This window comes from Typha angustifolia, chromosome 7, assembly GCF_048772165.1.
Source record: "Typha angustifolia cultivar Huaian chromosome 7, ASM4877216v1, whole genome shotgun sequence".
Lineage (NCBI taxonomy): Eukaryota > Viridiplantae > Streptophyta > Magnoliopsida > Poales > Typhaceae > Typha > Typha angustifolia.
In genome coordinates, this window is record NC_133245.1 from 17,400,009 (window position 1) to 17,417,679 (window position 17,671).

The 17,671-nt window shown below is 39.6% G+C and overlaps 4 protein-coding genes across 9 annotated transcripts; 1 reads left to right on the forward strand and 3 right to left on the reverse strand.

The window, feature by feature from the left end:
• Positions 1 to 1,389: 1,389 nt before the first annotated feature.
• LOC140763511 (cationic amino acid transporter 6, chloroplastic-like) lies at positions 1,390 to 8,108 on the forward strand. 2 transcript variants are annotated; one of them, XM_073101730.1, is made up of 6 exons: positions 1,390 to 1,800; positions 1,876 to 2,098; positions 2,183 to 2,513; positions 2,638 to 2,869; positions 2,953 to 3,447; positions 7,454 to 8,108. In XM_073101730.1, exons 1-6 carry the CDS (start codon positions 1,416 to 1,418, stop codon positions 7,555 to 7,557), a joined length of 1,770 nt encoding a protein of 589 aa, XP_072957831.1. In that variant the 5' UTR covers positions 1,390 to 1,415; the 3' UTR covers positions 7,558 to 8,108. The 2 variants fall into 2 exon arrangements, with proteins under 2 accessions (XP_072957831.1, XP_072957830.1); XM_073101729.1 differs by lacking the exon at positions 7,454 to 8,108 and having other exon boundaries at positions 2,953 to 3,971.
• LOC140763512 (trihelix transcription factor ENAP1) lies at positions 4,117 to 9,476 on the reverse strand. Of its 5 annotated transcripts, none has more exons than XR_012104835.1 (3): positions 8,098 to 9,476; positions 4,993 to 5,223; positions 4,117 to 4,415 (listed from the first exon to the last, which is right to left on the reverse strand). XR_012104835.1 is itself a non-coding variant. In XM_073101733.1 (2 exons), exon 1 carries the CDS (start codon positions 9,025 to 9,027, stop codon positions 8,113 to 8,115), a length of 915 nt encoding a protein of 304 aa, XP_072957834.1. In that variant the 5' UTR covers positions 9,028 to 9,476; the 3' UTR covers positions 4,158 to 4,415; positions 8,098 to 8,112. The 5 variants fall into 5 exon arrangements, 3 of the variants coding, with proteins under 3 accessions (XP_072957834.1, XP_072957832.1, XP_072957833.1); XR_012104836.1 differs by having other exon boundaries at positions 4,153 to 4,415; positions 5,007 to 5,223; XM_073101733.1 differs by lacking the exon at positions 4,993 to 5,223 and having other exon boundaries at positions 4,158 to 4,415.
• Positions 9,477 to 9,785: 309 nt separating this feature from the next.
• Positions 9,786 to 13,210, reverse strand: LOC140763892 (polyadenylate-binding protein 2-like). Its single transcript, XM_073102264.1, has 6 exons — positions 13,024 to 13,210; positions 12,816 to 12,924; positions 12,112 to 12,182; positions 10,849 to 11,040; positions 10,648 to 10,769; positions 9,786 to 10,116 (listed from the first exon to the last, which is right to left on the reverse strand). Exons 1-6 carry the CDS (start codon positions 13,150 to 13,152, stop codon positions 10,068 to 10,070), a joined length of 672 nt encoding a protein of 223 aa, XP_072958365.1. The 5' UTR covers positions 13,153 to 13,210; the 3' UTR covers positions 9,786 to 10,067.
• A 467-nt stretch (positions 13,211 to 13,677) lies between these two features.
• Positions 13,678 to 17,425, reverse strand: LOC140762757 (uncharacterized). Its single transcript, XM_073100695.1, has 5 exons — positions 16,912 to 17,425; positions 16,158 to 16,256; positions 15,319 to 15,363; positions 14,893 to 15,030; positions 13,678 to 14,311 (listed from the first exon to the last, which is right to left on the reverse strand). Exons 1-5 carry the CDS (start codon positions 17,299 to 17,301, stop codon positions 13,946 to 13,948), a joined length of 1,038 nt encoding a protein of 345 aa, XP_072956796.1. The 5' UTR covers positions 17,302 to 17,425; the 3' UTR covers positions 13,678 to 13,945.
• Positions 17,426 to 17,671: the final 246 nt, after the last annotated feature.

Sequence of the window (17,671 nt, forward strand, 5' to 3'; positions counted from 1 at the left end):
GAGTGTGTTATTATGAAATTATAATGTTCTTGCCAATATCATCTTCTATGAGTGGCAATAATGATGAAGTTCTAATATTTGGTTAAAAAAGTCAAGATTAATCAAAGAAGTGCTGATAGATGGCTTCTTAACTTCTTCACATCTTGAGCTCAGATATCTCTGTACCTGTTATTTGATTTTGATTAACAAAGTATTGTTTCATTCTTTTTAAGACAAAGGAATCATTTTGACCATTCTAAAGTAGAGATCGTTATACTATGTAATTTTGAGAAGGATACAATATTGAAAAATTCTTTTTTAATAATAACATTTGAGTGACATATTAGATAAAGAGTTGACAATCTAAGATCTTCTCACCTTGACTTGTGTTAAGATCCAATTATATCATCATACAATTAAAGAATGAAGATATTCTACTATTAAAATCGATAATCACCAAGTTCTCTCTCCAGAAAGAGAGATAAATGAAATAAAAAAATTACTGTTCTTCTTGCCTAACTTAGTTCTCTAATGAGGGATTAATTAACTAGGGAACAAGTTGAAATTAAAATAGATTTGTTCACTTTTCCAAGATCAAAGCATCCATATTTACCCACATCCTAAACCAATTGCAGCCGAGAGAATCTAACACCAGTGCCCTTTTGCTTCCCATGTTTCAAAAGATGAGATGATATACTTATTTATCTCAGCCTAATGATTCCTATTGGAAGGTCATCTCCACCCTATAATCCCCCAATAATTTGTTTCCAAAGGAAAGCAACATTGAAGATTTGAACTCTATCTGTGAGTAGCATGGTCAGAACAAGGACAGGCTATAAAGCCACCACAAATGACCTCTAGGTTTAAGGCAAAGAGGCATAAGTTAAGTTAGTGTGTTCTTTGTCCTAGAACTTCTCATGATCACCATATCATGTACTACCCTCATAATGCCTTTAGAAATGACTAAGAAAGATAACAATTTCTTTGTAGAAAGAATTTAGGTTGTCTTTGTTATATAACCAATTGATGTAAATACTTAAAATAACATACCAGTAATGTATATCAAACCTTGCTTTAGAATTTTTAAGTTGTTAGGTAATGAAACTTTAAAGCTAAGAGCTACATGGGTAATATTACATTGATGTTATACAGCAATTGCAATTTCTTACTTCCTGTAGAAAGTTTCTCTTAGTAGCTTTCTTGCTAGTATAATATGTTTGCTAGAATTCAAGAGCCAGTTAGAAAGCAAACCTATGGGCCACCTGCCATTTCAAACATACCCTTGAACTAATCATGCAGTTCCCATGAGGGCAAAGGACAATCCAAGTCATTCCAAAGGAAATATAAGGATGACCCAGTACTTCCCTCCAACTCACAAGGACACTGGAGAATAACCACCTCCCGATTCCATCTGCAACTCATGTATAAAGTACTGCATGGATCAGTGCAGACCACTCCAAGGCTCAAGCATGGCTTGTCTTCTCCATTCCCTCTCCCAAACACCACACAGACTCAGAAAGAGGATGTTTGTGACTTGGACTCCAGAGCAAGAACTCAACCAAGTTAGAGAGAGATCCGGTGCTGACATGAAGAGGAAACTTGAGTGGTATGATCTTGTAGCCCTGGGAGTTGGAGGAATGCTCGGTGCCGGAGTCTTTGTCACCACAGGCCGCGTCGCCCGCAATGTGTCAGGCCCTGCCGTCTTCATCTCCTACATCATGGCAGGAGTCTCGGCCCTCCTCTCTTCACTTTGTTACACTGAGTTCTCTGTAGAGATTCCAGTGGCTGGTGGTGCTTTCAGTTATCTAAGAGTAACATTTGGTATGATCACTGTTAGTAGTTATGTAAAACTCCTATCTTTGTTCATTGAAATTTGAGCTTGTTGAAATGATTCAGGTGAGTTTTTGGGCTACTTTGGAGGAGCAAACATATTAATGGAGTATGTACTCTCCAATGCTGCAGTAGCAAGAAATTTCACGGAGTACTTGGCATGTGCTTTTGGCTCAAATCACCCAAACTCATGGAGGGTTGAAGTTGATGGGCTTGCCAAAGGCTACAACTCACTAGATTTTCCTGCAGTTGTTCTTGTTCTTCTCCTAACTCTTTGCCTGTGTTATAGGTACTTTATGTTGTTGAGATCAAGAGTTAATTAAGTTCTTCTCTGAATTAATTAGAGTAACAGTTGCTTGTGATTGGATTCCAGTACAAAAGAGAGCTCCATATTGAATCTAGTGATGACAGTGTTCCATGTGATCTTCTTTGGGTTTGTCATTGTTGCTGGATTCCGGAATGGGAATACAAGGAACTTTGTAGAGCCTAAAGGGCTAGCCCCTTTTGGCATCAGAGGAGTTCTTGATGGAGCTGCCCTTGTTTACTTCAGCTACATTGGCTATGACTCAGTGTCAACTATGGCAGAAGAGATAAGAAACCCCTCTAAGGCCCTTCCAATTGGCATTGCAGGATCTGTGATCATAGTTTCAGCTCTCTACTGTCTCATGGCCTTGGCTTTGTCCTCCATGATACCCTATAATGAGGTACCTCTCTCTCTCTCTCTCTCTCTCTCTCTCTCTCTCTCTCTCTACACATATACACATTGAAACTCTTACGCGATTCAAACTCAGGGCCTCCTGCTCTCTGATACATGCATTATGATCATAGATATCGGAGCACGCATCGTTCTCTTCGGCTTTCGGGAAGAAGGTCGGGTCGAAGTGGGTGAGTAACATCGTCGGCGCCGGCGCAAGCTTGGGGATTATAGCTTCACTCCTGGTTGCCATGCTCGGCCAAACCAGGTATCTCTGTGTCATTGGAAGGGCTAGGCTAGTTCCTTCTTGGTTAGCCAAGGTTCATCCTTCCACTGGTACTCCCATCAATGCCACCATCTTCTTAGGTAGGTTTAGGTTAGTAAACTATAGTAATAACTAGTATCTCTACTTTTCTTGCTCCTCACCTCTAATCTCTACCATGATGCAGGACTATGCACAGCATCAGTTGCACTCTTCACAGAGCTTAACATAGTTGTCGAGATGATCTCCATTGGAACTCTGCTAGTTTTCTACCTGGTTGCCAATGCATTACTCTACCGCCGTTACGTTAGTCTCGGCGAAAACCGCCGTATCTCCACTCTCCTTTTCCTACTACTCCTCACCTCGACCTCACTCGGCTTCTCCTTGTCATGGAAGCTCAATGGAAGATGCTGGTGGGTGCTGGCCTTCTTCGCCGCCGCCTCGGTCTCGGTCACCGCCTTGTTTCAGTGTAGAGTACTCCATTGCCGCCGCCCGACGTCGGAGTGGTCGGTCCCTCTCATGCCATGGCCGGCGGCCGCCTCCGTCTTCCTCAACGTGTTCCTCATGAGCAGCCTCAAGAAGAGAGCTTTCCTAAGATTTGGCTTGTGGAGCCTGGTGATCACACTCTTCTATGTGTTTTACGGGGTGCACTCTACTTATCATGCACAACAGGTGGAGATGGGTGGTGGTGGAGTAGGCCACGCAAATCCAGATCCAATTACTGCTCCACAGCAGCAGCCGAAAGTAGAGGTTGAGACGCCTTAGTTCACTAAACAATTCGGCGTCAGCGTTGATTAATTCATCTCCAGTAACTTCAGTAACATCCATCTAAGAGATTGAGAACGATGAGAAGCCACCACCACTATAACCACTACAGTTCAATGATTGAAGTCTTTATTGGCTCACAAAAGAGATTATGAGTTCGATACCCCTCATAAACATTAAAATTAATATTTGATAGAATTTTCATTTGGCACGAATAGTGAGAGTATTGATTAAGTTATCTTTCTCTAGCCTTTAACTTGGCTAGAGATGCTAAAAGTTATTTGCTTCTCCTAAATGCATGTCAAAAGCAGTGATAATAAAGAAAGAGGGAATCACAACAACTAGTTCATTACTCATTCCTTGAAATCTCTTTTCTTCTCATGGAAATTTGTACCAAGGACAAGTATAATCTTCTTTATTATCTCTAATGTTTTCTTTCATCCAATTCTTTCAAGTAATGCAGTCAAAGGATCTCCCATCTCAACAATACACTGGAAAAAAATAATGATAAAATTTCAGTCATATTTTTCTGTCAGATGCCATAAACAGAAGACTCAAAATCGGATGCAGATAAATCCAATCACAAGAGAAAAGTGTAGTCCAGGAGCTCACCACAAAATTTGGAGCTTTAAAACCAGGAGATATTATTCCATAGACTCATCCGGCATAGAATTTAAACACTCCAAACAGGCCAATGCCTTGGACACATCCCCATGACTTTTTCTGGGGGCATAGGGCTAATATAAGAGATGAGGTCCCATCTAATAACCTTGACCTGTATGAAAATAATGTCATGAACTCCAAACAATAATTTCTTCACTCAATTTTCGCATTGTTAGCTATGGCTTCCTTCGAAATGTCTATATGGAATTTGCATCATTTCACCTGCAAAAAAACAACAGTAAATTATTGCAGGAAGTTTTCTCTTTCCTCGGCTGCAAAATTGCAAATAAGTACCAAGTCCTGTTCTTTTGTCCTATAGACAAGTTTATGTCCTAAAATCACGATAACTTCAAACAAGAAGCACCATATCTGCTAGACAGTATCAGGACAATAACGATGATCGCTGTAACAGCATATACCTAAAATCAGAATATCAGATATTCCTGTCGTAAATCACTTTTTTCCTACTCACTGATGATCTAACAAAGTTGACTGAAAAGAAAAAAAAAACTCTTTTTGCAGAATTGACTGTGCCTCATGTTGTAAGACTATATTCAGATTGTTAAATGGGAAAAAAAGGGATGAAAAACCAGAATCTGATAACAGGGAATCCATTCAAAAAAATCTTTTTCTCCTCCTCTGTTTGAAAGCTACAATGAAATGGAAAGATTGATCTTCCTGAATTGAACATATACAGAAGTTTCAAATACTCAAAAAAATTATGTTACTGCTATAAATGTAAAGCTGACATTACAGTACTCGAAAATTTCTAGGCTGTGTAAGCACCAAAGTACATAACTATGTCAAGCTTACAAGGACCACCATACGGTGGAACATGGAGAGAATGCCGACTTCCAATACTCGTGCTTCGTTAAGTTGCTGAACTTTTGTTCCTTGGTTGCATCTCTTGTAATGGTTCAATTATACAATCACCCAACTAGGGCAAGTGAGGTTGCACTCATTCCAGGACCACTGCCTTTGCTGGTGGTCCTAAATCAGAAATTCCGGCAATCACCTGCAGCACAATCAGCTAAAAAGAAAACAAGTTTAAATTACTCACCTACATTCGTTCTTGCAGACTATCACTCAGTGGTTTTTTTTTATTATTTATAGCTTAGAACCGTAGTGCCCCAAGTGGATTTTTCAGTGGATTGCCAGATACAAAGCTAGCAATCATGTTTCCTGTAAGATGTCATGGAACCACTGCACCAACTCCAGTTGGGGCACAACATCACGACGTTGAGCAATAGCATAACAAAGCAAAGGATAAACTGAGATTCCTATAGAAGAGCAGGATCAGATACTAAAGTAGACAAAATAGAAAATGAAATTGAGGTCAACAAGTTTCCCCAATCAAGAATATCAACCCACTTGCAAACACATGCAGAAGCATCTTACTGAATTTAAAATTCAAAAAATTAAAACAAGACTATCAGGAATCTGGAAGAGCATCACAAAGTCAAGAGAGGAGGTATATCCTGACAAAAACTCACACTCATGCCAACAGTGCTTATCAATTCAGCTCATTTTATTAATAGCTGAAAAATGATGAACGATCAAAATGGGCCCCAAATTAAAGTTTGGCAGCTCTTTCTTCAGTCATGAATAACTACATCTTTTCATTGCTAAAAACCAAGCAAGTTGTGATGGAAAAAAGGAAAAAAAGAAAAGACTAGTGAGAAGCTCCAAGAAACATGTTTGCACTTGAAAACATACTCAAGGGAAATAGGCCTTTTGTATATTCTTCCTCTCTTTGGAAGCTTGTAATATTTTCTTGCTATTCATATCCTTCCCTCTTTTATTTTATATTTCCCTTCTTTTGTCCATTCCTTCTCCCCCTTGTGTGCTCTTCAAATTTGATTCCATTAGTGAAGTATGCAGGCTTTCTTTTCATCAACAAAAGATTAGGCCTTCTCTATTAGAGTAAACTAATCTTTTCTTCCTTTCTATCCCCACTTAGCATGAAAGTTTCAAGAATACTTGTCCATATAAAGACTATATAACCAGGTAATTGTTCCTCATAAAGATAAGGAATAATTGCCAGTGCATTTTATTAGATGAAAGTTCTTCATCTGAGCTAGCATCTAGGGATGAGATAACATTTATACAAAGAGGTGAAATACGCCAGAAGTCTCAGCTTCATAACTGAGACGTTGGCTCAAGAATGATTTTGCTGAAGTGCCCATGGGTGCAAGGATTTTGCCACCCTCCTTGTGATCCGGTATTGAAGGAAAACAGGTTAACCAATTGAATATACAGCAAGGACTGAAAAGAGACTTGCCCGACATGAATTTTAGTATCTCAGACATCCCAGCTAATCTGAAACTACGACCATAGTTGTAAAATACAATATCATGCTTATGACATCATACGAAGTTCTCATAATATGCTTGCGACCATGACATAGGAGAGAACTGCAAATAACACTTAGATTCCATTTCAAGGCTAAAGTAGATGAACTGCATTTAGATCTTTGAGGACAGAGATAAATCCTCCAATTTTGTTTGATGATAAAACCGTCTGCACTAAGGCCACATGCAGAGGTCCCTATGAGTTACTATACAAAAAGTTTAACACAGTACATTCCTTTTGTGTATCCTCCATTAATCTGGATCTCACAAGTCACAACTAGCATGTTTTAGCATGCATTTACAAGAACTATATAAACACAGCAAGTTTGTTTCTCAGAACTTCTTGCAAGGTTCTGACAGTATGGTTGTAACCATAAGAGACATGAGGAGAGAGTTGCAATAACACATAGTTGTCATCTGTGTCTCAGATGACCTCTTATGATCTTATCTCCAGACTAAAGCAGCTGAACTGCTTTTTGGCCTTCATGGACAGAGCAAATTCCTCCAGTTTTGTTTCAGTGACAAACTCTTCATACTACAGCCATATATAGATGCCCTACAGATTACCATATGAACAAAGTAAGTTTCTCTCTTATGACTCTTGTACTATGGAACCCTTCTAATGAACAGTCCCAGACTTTCTAGAGATTCTAGACTACATTCCATGTATAAGAGGAGTTCCTGTAAATTTCTTATTTGTACCAAAAAGATCACAACATAAGTTTGCAACCTAAGGATCATCAAAACTCCTTAAAGTGTATCCTATTCTCATACACGTTCGACAAGGCAGCCTTGTTGTGCTGCCTGCAAATGCATCTCATGATGTGCATGTGTAAATACTAGGAATTGGAGAGTATACATGCATACATAAATTTAAAAAATATTGTGTATACAAATACCTATACAGAGGCATACATAAAATTCAAAAAGAAGAGAATTTGAGTGTTCAAATTTCAAAGAAGAAGATTCAACAATTGTGCAAATTACAGAGTAAGGTAAAATATATAATCTAGGAGTTTAAAATTTTCAGAAGGGTTTGTCTACTTCACAAGTTTCAACCAAAAAAGATAAGGTCTATTAGACTGATGACCAAGAAAGAACCACAGGACCAACAATCATTAGCAAGCGGATTTGATGTGTAAAACAAGATATCAATAATTACCAGAATCCTACAAAGGCTTCAGAAACCTGACAAGCCTCTTGCAAGTTGCAAACTGATGGGAAATGTGACTATCTATGAAAGAGTTATAATAGTGGATAAAAGTATAAAACCAAGAACCATACTGTATAAATAAATTCACTGAACAACAGTCTTAACCATAAGGACTTCACTGAGCAGAAAGAAAGAAGCCTTCTTAGATAAGTTTAGACTTTACAGAGGAAGGATAAAAAGGAGCAAGTTCAAATATGAGCGCTTGCTAAGATAACAAAAACGAACACTAAACTATCCCTATAAGCTCTACAAAGAGGTGAAAGCATGAAAGCATTTAAAAAGTCAAATTTCAAACTACCATAAAATTTGACATAATCATTCCATGCCAAAGGCTTATTACCGTCCACATTTCTTCTCAATTCTCCGGTAACACTTTCGTCCTCTTCTTCCCCCTCAAGACCCCCTTCACAAAAGCATCGACAATCCGCCTCTGTGACTCAAGAATCATCTCCGTTCTCTTAATCTCCATCTCCATCCGCACCTTCTCCATCTCCCTCGTCATTTCCATCTTCATCTGCTCCACCCTCATAAAGCCATCCCCGAGCATGCTCACTGCCGCAGCCACCGCCCCAAACGCGGCGTCTTCCTCCTCCCCCAAAGAGGCAGAATCCCTCTCCAACTTCCTCCTCTTCTCCAGCCTCCGTCGCATCTCCTCTACCGCAGGTCTCGCGAACCGGTTAAGGCTAGGGTTCTTGGAGCGGGAGGCCTTGGGGATGGTGAAGCGGAGGGCGGAACCAGCGCCGTTGGACATGAGGCGGTGGAGGCTACGCGTGTTGTTGTCGTCATCGTCGGAGGAATCGGAGGAGGAAGGGGGAGGAGGGTGAGATCGTGGAGCGGGAGAAGGGGAGGGGCCGGCGAGATCCATGGCGGCGAGCTTGGGGAAGAAGGGCCAAGAAGAAGAAGGGGGGGAGGTGGGATCGCGAGAAAGAGAGCGGTTGCGCTCGGCGCGGAAGCGCTTCCGGAGCTTCTCGACCTTGTGGCGGCACTGGACGGCGGTCTTGGGGGAAGAAGAGGAAGAGTATACAGCAGCAGCGATGGCGTCGGCGACTTCTTGCCAGTCGGCGGCGCGGAGGTTCCCGCGGCGGAGGGAGAGCCACTTGCGGCGGTAGGCGTCGATAAGGGCTACGGTTTCCTCGTGAGTCCAGCACGGCGGCGGGAGACGGCGCGACGAGCCGGAGGCCGGCGGTGCCGCCGATGCCGGAGGGATGGGAGGGGCTGGTGGAGATGGAGGGGAAGGAGAGTCCTTTGGGGAAGTTTTGGGGGAAGACATGAGGGAGAGGTGAGGCTAGGGTTTGGTGGAAGAAGAGGAGGAGGAGGAGGAGGAGGTGGTGGTGGGCAGAGGAGAGAGGAGGTTAAAGGTTGCATTAATAATGTGATTTGGGGGGGTTTTGTTGGGTAGTGGGATCGGGGCACCGCAAAGAGTGAGGCTGGTTACGGTGCGGCGCACGTTAACGGCGTGGGGAGTGGGCCGCGCCACGGTTGGGTGAGGAGAGCGGTGTGAGGTGTCTTGATTCTTGACCGCGGCTGAGTGGGAAGTCATGGGATGGGAGCCGGAGAAGGTGGAAAGTTTTAATTGGAGTTGTTTTTGTAGATAACACCCTGACTTACTGTCAAATTTTTTAAAAGTATCCAATTGGTAGAGTAACTTAGCTAGTCCTAGTTGGATAATTTTCCTGCTGCTATTTTAGAGGCTAGTCAGTCATAGCACGTGTTTGTAATATTGGACAATTATATCATAAAGTTCTAGTCCCTACTGTTTGGTGTTTGTTGATTTTTATATCAGAATCAAACATAGCGGCATTTTAATAGTTCACAGAAAGATTATGATACTATAGAGACGGCGCAAGGTTCATGTAACTAGAACTTTCGATAAATTTACTGCTACCAGATATATCAAAGATTTTGCAGTGTTATTCACTGTGATACTAGGCTGCAAGTATGCTTCTGAATAACAGGTGAGGATTTCCTTAAATCTTATTTTTTATACACCTTCGCAATCGAAACTAATGCACATGTAAAACCAGAACATTCATTTACCACAGAATAGATTACAAGATTTCCATTTACCGTGCGACATTGAGGGCGAAGAAAATGACGGTTCTACGTGTTAATTTTAGAACTAACAACTCATACAAGAATCCATGGCTCTTTGATACAATTGGCCATAAATTAAGCGATAATACAAGTTCTGACGAAAATAGTTGACTATATTAAAAATACAGAACATAAGAAAGTTTTACCCCTGATCCTGTGCCACCCAAGTGAATGTTTTCAAGAGTAAGCACAGAGGTAAAACAATATCTTAAATTCTCAGTAGTATGGCCTGTAGCGCATGGGCCTCCTAAACCGTGGAGCCTTCCTGTAGAAACATGGAACATTCGATATCAAACCATGAAAGTTTCAACATGATGAGTGATGAAATATGAACAATCTTGCAAGCAACTGTCAAAGTCATTATACAAGTCAAAAGAAAAGCACACAAGATTTTTTTGCAGAAAAGGTGACGAAACATGATATCATCACCAGCATTCTCCCCAGGGTTGGCACATTTAGTGGTTGATGATGAAGCATGATGAGAGTTTGAAGATGAAGTTTAATTTATGCTCATATGTAAAGAAAGCTTTAATCAAGGGAAACTAGTACCATAAATGAAATTATAGTACAGTGATATCTTTGTTATGTATAGCTCAATCATCAATTACACATTTTTATATGTGAATACAAAGAAGACAAGGAATACTAATGTATTCAACTTTATATTGACGTTCTTTATAAGGAGCACATAAACTCAGTGATACAGGCAGCAGTAGAAAACATTTAAAATTTATAAAAAAAACAGGAAAAGAGAACATAGAAGTGTTGAAAAATATGTCGAAGCTCATATCCATACCCAAAAGGCGAATAGAAAGGGGATGGCATGTAAGGCCTACGCGATCGAAATGCTCCATATAGACTAGGCCGCCGTCCCCTGTACTGTTTCATTCCCGGAACATTGGTTCTTTTAGCAGACACCTGATGGCATTAAGATCGCATTCAGATATGCAAGGTTTAGATGCATAAGATTCTATGCTTTAAGACATAGACTACGAACCTTCAACTGGCGACCATGCAACTCCGATTCATTTAATAGAAGAGCATTCTGAACTGCATCCACTTCAACAAACTCCACGTATGCAAATCCCTTGGGTTGACCAAATTTATCAGTTAAAATTGTAACCCTGTTTACAGTCCCACAGGATTGAAAATGCTGCTGTACTTCCTCAGGGGTGCAAGCGTAGTCAACCTGAAGGAACATTTACCTCAAAGTCTAAATTTTGCATAACTACTAAAATGTTTACAACAAAAGGTAAACAGAAAGATGAATATCGTAAAGGCAGATGGAGAGAAGTTAGAAAATTAATTTGGTTATCATTCTTAAATGAACTTAATTGAGTCAAGAAAGTTTGCATTTGGTAGCGATACTGCTATAAAATGCAGCCAGTTGCCTGCATATGCAGCCATATAGGTGTTTTTAGTCCCTATGTTGCCGTGCATAGGGTTAACCCCCCATGTATGACTTATTAGAGCCATAGCCAGCTATTACTTTTTAACTGAAACCATTGATAGAAGGACACAATAGTCCTTGCATGAAGGGAAGTTTCTGTCTTCTATACTTCTCTTTATGAATTTTTCTTTCTTTCTTGTGATTTCAAACTTGTTTAGTTATGTGCACTATGATTACTTCAATAATTTGCTTGTGCGATTTCCTTAGATTTCTTTGGTACTACTATGATTTCCTTAGTTTTCCTTATCTTACTTACCTCCAAGTTATCTTATGTATTCTTTCCTTTGCAATCCATATATAAGGGATTGCTACAATGAATATAAGGTATCCAATATTGATTCGCCAGGAGAAAGGGATCCCCAAAAGCATCTCATAGGAGGTTAGGGTTCCTCCAAAAAACCATGTTTATTTACTGTAGTCATCATAGAATTCCCTTGCAATTCCCATGCTTTTTTCTACTCACCTGTAACCCATAGCCCTATAACTAGATCCATGACCAATGCTATTAACATGTTTTCTTATATCTGTTAAGTACTATTAAATATCAAACACATATTTACCCACATACATTTGCACTCTGCTTATGAGCTATGCAATCCCTTGACTACCTGCAAACTGCAGCCTCATTCTAGAACATTGGATAGCAGTCCCAATATTTTCTTGTCATTTTCCATTGGAGCACAAAATGGGCCGGTTTAGTTGCCAAAGTTGCTTATATATTTAAACAAAAAGATTTTTTCAATAGCATGATTTAAAATCTGAATGAATTCTTTCAAGAGAGAGGAAAGATAAAGGACAAGATAACCTCACATTACCAACATAAATTGAGCGAGAATCCACTTCCTCCTTTTCAGCTAGGGTAGCAGCAGCAGTTGAAGAGTCTTGGTACATGATTCAAAGGAACAGAGAAAAAAGAATATTGGAACTTCAAAGATGCATAATGAAAATCATTTGGAAAGATTTAAGACGACCACTTGGGTGAAATGCAAAAAAGAGACATTTAGCAGTAGTGAAGAAAACTGAGAAGAACTCTTATATTTGCAATTAAAAGTTTTGCGGTTCCAGGTAGCAACTAAAACTGAAATGTAGTTATGGTTCTTTTGAAAAAGATTTTAGTGTAAAACTTGAGATTAACAAGCTCCTAGATCTACTGAACCTAAAAATTAACTCCTTTTTCTTTCCCAAATGATATTTTAATGCAAGAGATTTACGCCAACAGGAATTAGCACTCAATTAGATGAACACTAACCGTGTTAGAGAAGATAACAAACACAAAACAAAATTAAATAAATAAAAGTAAAACTGATTTAGAGAAGCACGGGATGAATAAAAAGAGTGTGTCTCCAATTAACAAACAACATAGACCTCTCCCACTACCGCTACTTGATCAAAGTAGCCGCTCCAAGATAAATCCACAACAAATCAACTTACAGCAAGAAAGAGAACACCTACTAAGATATCTAACAGTACAAAAAGTCGCTACATCACGAACCCTAGAAAACGAAACCAAGTACCTTGGGCGGCAGAAGAACCCATCTCCTTCTCCACCTTGGCCTGCATCTCTCGGAGGGCTCCCGCCTCCTCCTCGATCTCCTTAAGCCGCTTCTTCATCTCCTCGATGTCCTGAGGCCCAAATCTCGAACACAGCATCAGAAAAAGAAAAAAAAAAGAAACCCTAGATAGGAGAAGAAAAAGCAAAGGAGAGGGAAGAGAGAAAGAGACCTCGGGTTTGGAATCGGGGTCCTCGTCGGCGGCGGGGTTGGCAATCTCGTAGTCAGCATCCATGTCGGCGTCGTCGGGGATGTCGGCGCCGTAATACTCGTGCTCTGGCTGCTGGTCCTGCGGATCCATCGTCTCCGATTTGGTTCTCGAAATTGGGCAAAAATTTGGGGCAGAAATTGGCAGATTCAGCAGTCGATATATATCTATATGAAATTTTGGGTGAAGGGTAATTTTGGTATTAAGGAATCCTTGTGAAGGTGGGAGAAAGTAGTAGTAATACGAACTAGTAACAGAGTTAAAGCTACCTGTGTCTCTACATCTAAGTGCACATAAATTTATTCCTTATGCAATTAGAAATTTATTAGGGCACAAAATTAGTAGCAGACTTTTGTAATTTAATTATATTGAGTGCATATATTTTCTATAATTAATATCTATTTTATTATAATAAATTACATACTGTTTATATATGTGGTGTCTACTAAAATTTATTAATATAAATTAAACTACTAAATGCAATTAAATTTCAATAACCTCAATTTTATAGGATTATGTATGAGAAAAAGAACACACGCTAAAGATGACACTAAACAAATTCTCTGTGCCATTGTTGATTAATCCTCATTACTTTCTTAATGTACTTGAGATTTGCAAATTGATACTTAGAAAATGGAAAAACAAAGATGTAGGACAATTCACACAAATGAAGCTTTTATGCAAATTGCATTCCTTCTCCTTTTCTTCAAATAAAATTCCGCCGGTAATAACACTCGCTAAGTTACATCGTTGTACATCTCCTTCCTTTTACTCTGATTTTTGTATATCAACAATATTAGATACTGCCTCTGGCGAAGTATAAAAAAGAGAACTATGGGGCAACCAATAAAATCTCTAGTACATCACCAACGCCAAGATTAAGCATCTAAGACTTGTTTGCGGCAGTGCTTGTATTTGTTTTGCGGATGTTTGTTATCCGCCTTAACCTAAAATGGATAGGGTTTTCCAGCAGCAACACATTAACATTACCCCAGACATCAGATTTGGTTGGAAGGCTTGCTATTTTCTCGGCGATCTCCAGGTCTTCTGGCAGAAGAGAACCGAAGACTGTGTAAGCTTTTCTCCACTCGGAGTGATCTGCTAAACTGATGAAGAATTCTGGGCCAGAACCGACCCACGCAATGGATCCTCTCTTTATCGTTGGGCATGCCTCGGCAGGTATCTTCTTAAATGGTGTTCCATCAGCTTCAAGTATTCCTTGAAGAAGTGCATAAGGAGAGCCAAAAGGAGCCTACACAGTTGAAACAAGGAACATAAATGAGAAGATTGAAGAAATATTCGAACTCTATGGTTATTAAATACTAGAACATTGTTAAAACTGTTGAATCAGGTTGTAAGGCTTAAATTTTGTTTTCCTGTAGGCATAATGGATCATATTTCTGCCGGTTGGATATAGTTAGTTCATGGCTTAAGCTTTATGATTTCCTTCCCACGGTGAATGCTAATTTAGACAAGTTTCTAGACTGGCTTGATAGAGCAGCTAGGTTTTCTAATTCCCATGACGAAGACAAGCTTTCTCATTTCTTGGAGCATGGATGATATACTCTTCTCCACAACACATCAGAGGTTTAGATATGATCACAGATCTATCTGTAAGAGTTTGCACTATTTTAAATGAGTCAAGTAAAGATACTAAATTTCACAGGATGACCATCATATCATTTGAATCTTCTTGCATAGCTATATTAAAAGTTGTGTACTTAATGTTGTGAAGTAAGACCTTTCATAGAAGCATGTCAATGTCAAGGAGACCTCCATCCTCAAAATTCAGATATACTTATGTATTAAGACTAGAGAGAAACTGTAACTTACATTTGGAATGTGGGAGCCTTCAGGATCCCAGAAAGGCCCTCGACCTTCGGCACGATAAATTTGGCAACCGGCACAATGACGGGAACTCAACAGCTCCGTAATATAAGCCACAGAATGTGGTGCACAATCAGGAAGAAGCTAAGTTGAAGACAAAAAGGCAAAGAAAAGAGAGTTTAAAAAAAAAAAAAAGATACTATCAGAAAACTTAGATGAACAAACTATACGTATCAGATGAACCTACACATACGGAAAAAATTATCAGTAAGGTTAGAGCCACTTGATATACAGTAAAATTAAATGGAATTATCAAAAGGTAAATTTTCATTATGCATGATAAAAAGGAAAGGAAGGGAGGAGAAGAGAGAGAGAGATAGAAGAAAGCAGGAAAGCATTTAAATGGCTTGTATTGTCTCCTTAAAAACCTACTTTTATACGAAGAGTTCCGTAACTTGTTTCCAGCCCAACAATGCCCTACATGAGAAAAAAAAAGACATGAAAAAGAAGGTTAATTTTGAGGAAGTGATGTTCTAAGAAATTGCATCAAGTAATTCTAGAAAATGACATATTATCATATGCACAATGGCATTTGACAACCAGATAAAACTGACTGTTTTTTCTGAGGTCTGCGGGATGATCCTTGCTGGTGTTCATCATCCATTCCTTCCTAGTTTTTATTCCATCAAAGGATATTTTGCATGATAGCATCTTACAAAAATCAAATCTACTCAGATCAGGTTTATGTTCAGCACTTGGAACTGCAGAACCCTTAAGGTAACAAAAAGAGATGAGAGAGTGAGAGACAAAGGACCAGCAGTGATCACCAATGATCAAAGGTAGTCATACTTTCTGGTTCTCCTATTTTCTGTCAGACTTCTTAGTTCCACCTCCTTTTCCCTTTTCCGTCCTTTTATTTAGCTCCTTTCTTGCATATTAAGCTTTTAATTCTTGTGATTCTCATATACTTTGGAGTGAGTAGAGTTCCTTATCATAAGAATTTAATAAACAGTTGCTGGACTAGTAGAGGAAGTGATAGAAGAGCTTGTATCTTCGCAAAACATATTATCTGACGACATATAAATTACAGTTTTACATGAGAAAATTGATTATCCACTGACATGTTATCAGTCAATTAACATCTGAATTTGAGTCCTACCAGCACATTGTATAGTGCAAGTAATAGAGATTATCAAAAAAATCAAGATAAAAAGGGTAACATAAATCTCTGCATGTTGCTATCAGTAGGGAAAGGTAAAGTTCCAACTTACATCTACTTCTCCAAAAATGCGTCCAGATGTCCACATAACATTTTCCCCAGATCCAGCAAGAGCAGGGAATAGGACATCCTTCTGTTTCTTCAACCAGCACTGTTACAAAAATAAAAAATAAAAACAATTCAGATGCTAATTAATAGCAATGTAAGCTACATTATAGTATACAACATGAACTCCATCTCTTAATATTTTGGAGGTGACTGGAATCATGCAGACATATTTTCAAGTGCAACTAGAGGCACAAAAATCCATTCAGCATGAAGGTGAATATTGTTGTCATCAAGACTTTTCATGCAGAGAGTTCATAATGTAATGAAGTAGATAAATTTGACTTTAATGAAATACACCTCAAATTTTCATACTCTCACTGATACACTTCAACTGTGCGATTTATCACATCAAGACTACTATTTTCTTGGAGGAAATAAAGATGATGGTTCTCAATGAATAGTAAGCATTTGGTTCATTAGGATATATAAGGTCAAAAGGAAGGTAAGAAATATACATCAAACTTCTTCCTTTTTGTCACCATTCACCACCCTAATTATCAATCAGATGTGTCCAACTGAGTAACAGTCATCTCAAGAGAGCACAACATCGATTGTAGAGAAAAATACGTGAATCGAACAGTAATAAAATAAAAATTCACCAATAATTCCGCCGAAAAGATCAAGTTTTTGCAATCTTTCCACGATAACTAGATCATCTGTCATTCAAATTGTCGAATTTCGAGGAGGAAAACACTGACCTCTCCAAATTTCTCTCCGCACCGCTCCCGATCCCCGCAAAACACCCAAGAATCGCAAAGGCACGGCCCATCCTTCTCCTTGCACATCGCCTTGCACGCCTCGCAGCATTCCTTCGGCGAATTAACCCGGTGATTCGTGCCCCACTTCACCGCATCACCCCACAACTCCAAATGCTCCAATCCCCTGCAACAATTCGCCTCCTCCTCCTCCTCCGTATCCGATGCCAACCTCGAACCCATGGCCGAGAAAGAGGAATCGCCACTCGAGCGGCGAGCGGTCACAGAGAAGACCATGTAGGCGAGGGAACAGGAGAGGAAGATCACGAAGAGGAGAATCCAGAAGGATCTTCGGCTCCCATTGCTTCCTGGATCGATTAGCCTCCTACCCATTCAATGAAATCGAATAATATTTGTAGATTTAATGGTATAAAGGGCGATAAAGGTGATGGTTTTCTTGGCTTCGTCTCTCTCTCTCTCTCTCTCTCTCTCTCTCTCTCTCTCTCTCTCTCTCTCTCTCTCTCTCTCTCTCTTTCTCTGTTCTGAAGCTTCTGAGGTTGACTACAGAGTTGATGAAAAATGGCAAGTGGTTCAGAAGATGAGGGATGCAGGAATTTCCTGCAGTCGGGATTCCAATCCTATCAATATATGCCACGTTCAGGAATGTGGTAAATTTCTGTAGTTGGGGTTGCAGACAATCGGTTCCCTGGATGGGCACTCAAGAGTATGATCCCTTTACTTCCTACCTTAAGGAACAAGTAAT